Source organism: Oratosquilla oratoria, chromosome 2, assembly GCF_046742065.1.
Source record: "Oratosquilla oratoria isolate Oo_2021 chromosome 2, ASM4674206v1, whole genome shotgun sequence".
In the NCBI taxonomy this organism is placed as follows: Eukaryota; Metazoa; Arthropoda; class Malacostraca; order Stomatopoda; family Squillidae; genus Oratosquilla; species Oratosquilla oratoria.
The window spans coordinates 46,104,903-46,107,402 of record NC_134778.1 but is presented as its reverse complement, the minus strand read 5'-3'; the positions used below and the strand labels follow the sequence as shown (position 1 = coordinate 46,107,402).

The 2,500-nt window shown below is 38.9% G+C and overlaps 1 protein-coding gene across 1 annotated transcript in view; it reads left to right on the top strand.

The window, feature by feature from the left end:
* Positions 1 to 1,707, top strand: part of LOC143038641 (cell adhesion molecule 2-like) — a 378,139-nt gene extending 376,432 nt beyond the window's left edge. The window contains exon 6 of the mRNA XM_076208136.1: positions 1,150 to 1,707. Within this exon, the coding sequence (XP_076064251.1) occupies positions 1,150 to 1,244 (95 nt within the window). The 3' untranslated portion in view covers positions 1,245 to 1,707. The remainder of the gene's footprint in view (positions 1 to 1,149) is intronic.
* The last annotated feature ends 793 nt before the right edge of the window (positions 1,708 to 2,500 follow it).

Sequence of the window (2,500 nt, the reverse complement as noted above, 5' to 3'; positions counted from 1 at the left end):
ATTATTTTAGCCCTGGGCGGGATTCAAACCCGGACCACGCGCGCGCGCGCGCGCGTGCGTGTGTGTATGTGTGTGTGTGTGTGTATTCACTTGGTCTTTGGATCACGTGTTGGACTCGTGATCGACAGCTATTTCCCTCCTGGAAGAGAGCTCAGAGCTCGTAGGTCCGATCTATGGGTAATGCTATGACCTTGCACACACACACCCCCAACTCCCCGCCCACGAGAGTTGGAGTAACACCCCTCAGCGCTGCGATACTGATATTATTTCAGCCCCGGGCGAGAGTCGAACCCGGACCTTCGTAGTGGCAGGCCAGAGCTCTAACCACAGCTCCATGTGTGTGTGTGTGTGTGTGTGTGTGTGTGTGTGTGTGTGTGTGTGTGTGTGTGTGTGTGTGTGTGTGTGTGTGTGTGTGTGTGTGTGTGTGTGTGTGTGTGTGTGTGTGTGTCTGTCTGTCTGTCTGTCTGTCTGTCTGTCTGTCTGTTTGTTCGTGTATATGTATGTGTACATGTCTGTGTGTGCGCGTGCATGTGTGTGTGTTAGCACGTGAATGTGCTAGTTTGTAGGTATGTATGTACTTTACACGTGTATAGTAATATCTAAGTTTACAAATCAGTGATAACGTGTATGTATAAATGTTGTAATATGATGGTTATTCATATATTTTGCATTATTGATTTTCGTGTAGATAAACAATACTTTACTTTCATGCATTATTTGTTTCTTATCATTTGCCATTTTCTCTGATAATGGGAACTTGCATATTCATTCTGACTTCAAAAGCGATTCTATATAACGTCAGCCACCTTCTGCCTAGCTAAAAGGTTAAATATAACCTGATCGACACTATTATTGATAATTACGCCTTTTTGCTTTATTCTGGTTGTCTTTAGACAATTTTGTTAATCCTGCGGGCATCCTCGACAAACCCAAAGAGACAACCATGGCGACATGCCACATCAATATTGTCTTCCGCCTGATGGGGTTTGTGATGCGACGGAAATCCCTTAGGGTCAGAATCTGTCTGCATGACACTCTCTGCCGCATTGTTATCCTTATGTATATCCTCATGTTCAAGAAATTCAAGAATGCTAGGCAGGAGACCATTTTGGGTGATGAAACTAACAGATACTTTCTTTTTCTTTTCAGGAGATGGTGCCGTGTCCCAAGAATCCTCGTTGCCGTCTCTCCTCCTTATATCTTCGAGTTTATTCTTCGTTGTGGTTCATCGTGTAGTTCCCTAAGACTGAGACGCTGTTGACCGAGACTTCTTGGTGTTTTATAATGAGTCGTTTCCTTCTCTCGCACACTTGTTGGCTTCGGACAACAAAAACCGTAGCTGTTTTCAAAGGAACATACCTCCTGATGTATATTCTAAGTTTGTGCGTGTGTGTGAACGGAAGGACAATGGTTTCTCTACACCATGACACTTTTTTATGAGGATTTACATTTCTTATTAATTCATTTATTTATTCATTTGTCTATTCAATACTGTGACTTGGTTTCCTACTCCCAACCCCAACCAAAATACAAACCCAATCAAACCCCAAACAAGGCATGATAAACCTTACGTGTAAAATTACTTTCACTACGCTTTAGTGCTGGCTTCCTATTGTAATCAGATTTATTTGCCGATCGGAAAGTGGGTTCTTGTGTTAATTATTTCGTTCCAGTTGTCTTCCTTATTGTCAAATCCTGATCCTTCAATCCTCCTTGTTATATATATATATATATATATATATATATATATATATATATGTGTGTGTGTGTGTGTGTGTGTGTGTGTGTGTGTGTGTGTGTGTGTGGGTGTGTGTATGTGTGTGGTGTGTGTGTGTGTGTGTGTGTGTGTGTGTGTGTGTATGAATATGTTTATGTATATATATATATATATGTATATGTATATATATATATATGTATATATATATATATACATATATATATATATGTATATTTTTCTCTATTTATATATACGAATATATACATTCTCTCTCTCTCTCTCTCTCTCTCTCTCTCTCTCTCTCTCTCTCTCTCTCTCTCTCTCTCTCTCTCTCTCTCTCTTCAAAAGATGTTTTCATAGGACTGAGTCATAAGTCATAGCTCAAATCGTGTGAACAAAGATGGTTTATATATTAGATGTTCTTAAGTATGGACATTGTGAAGAAAGAAAGAAAGATGTGTCTAGTAGGTTTTAGGTTATCTGGACCCTGTGTATCAGCTCAGACATATTTCGTAGAAGCTTCAGATAAATACTGTTGAATACATATCAAGATTCTAACATAATGTGGTGACGACCATGTTGACCGAAAAGGCAAAATCTTTGTGAAAACAACGTGAACATCTTGTATACATAAAAAAATATCGACAGGTTTAGAAAATATGTCTATTTTTTGTTTCTTTTCATGAATGATTTCTGACATTGTGAAAATAATCTTCACGATATATTCTTATTTCTAATCTATGGTGAAAATAACGAATGAAAATTGACTTATGGTGAAAATAA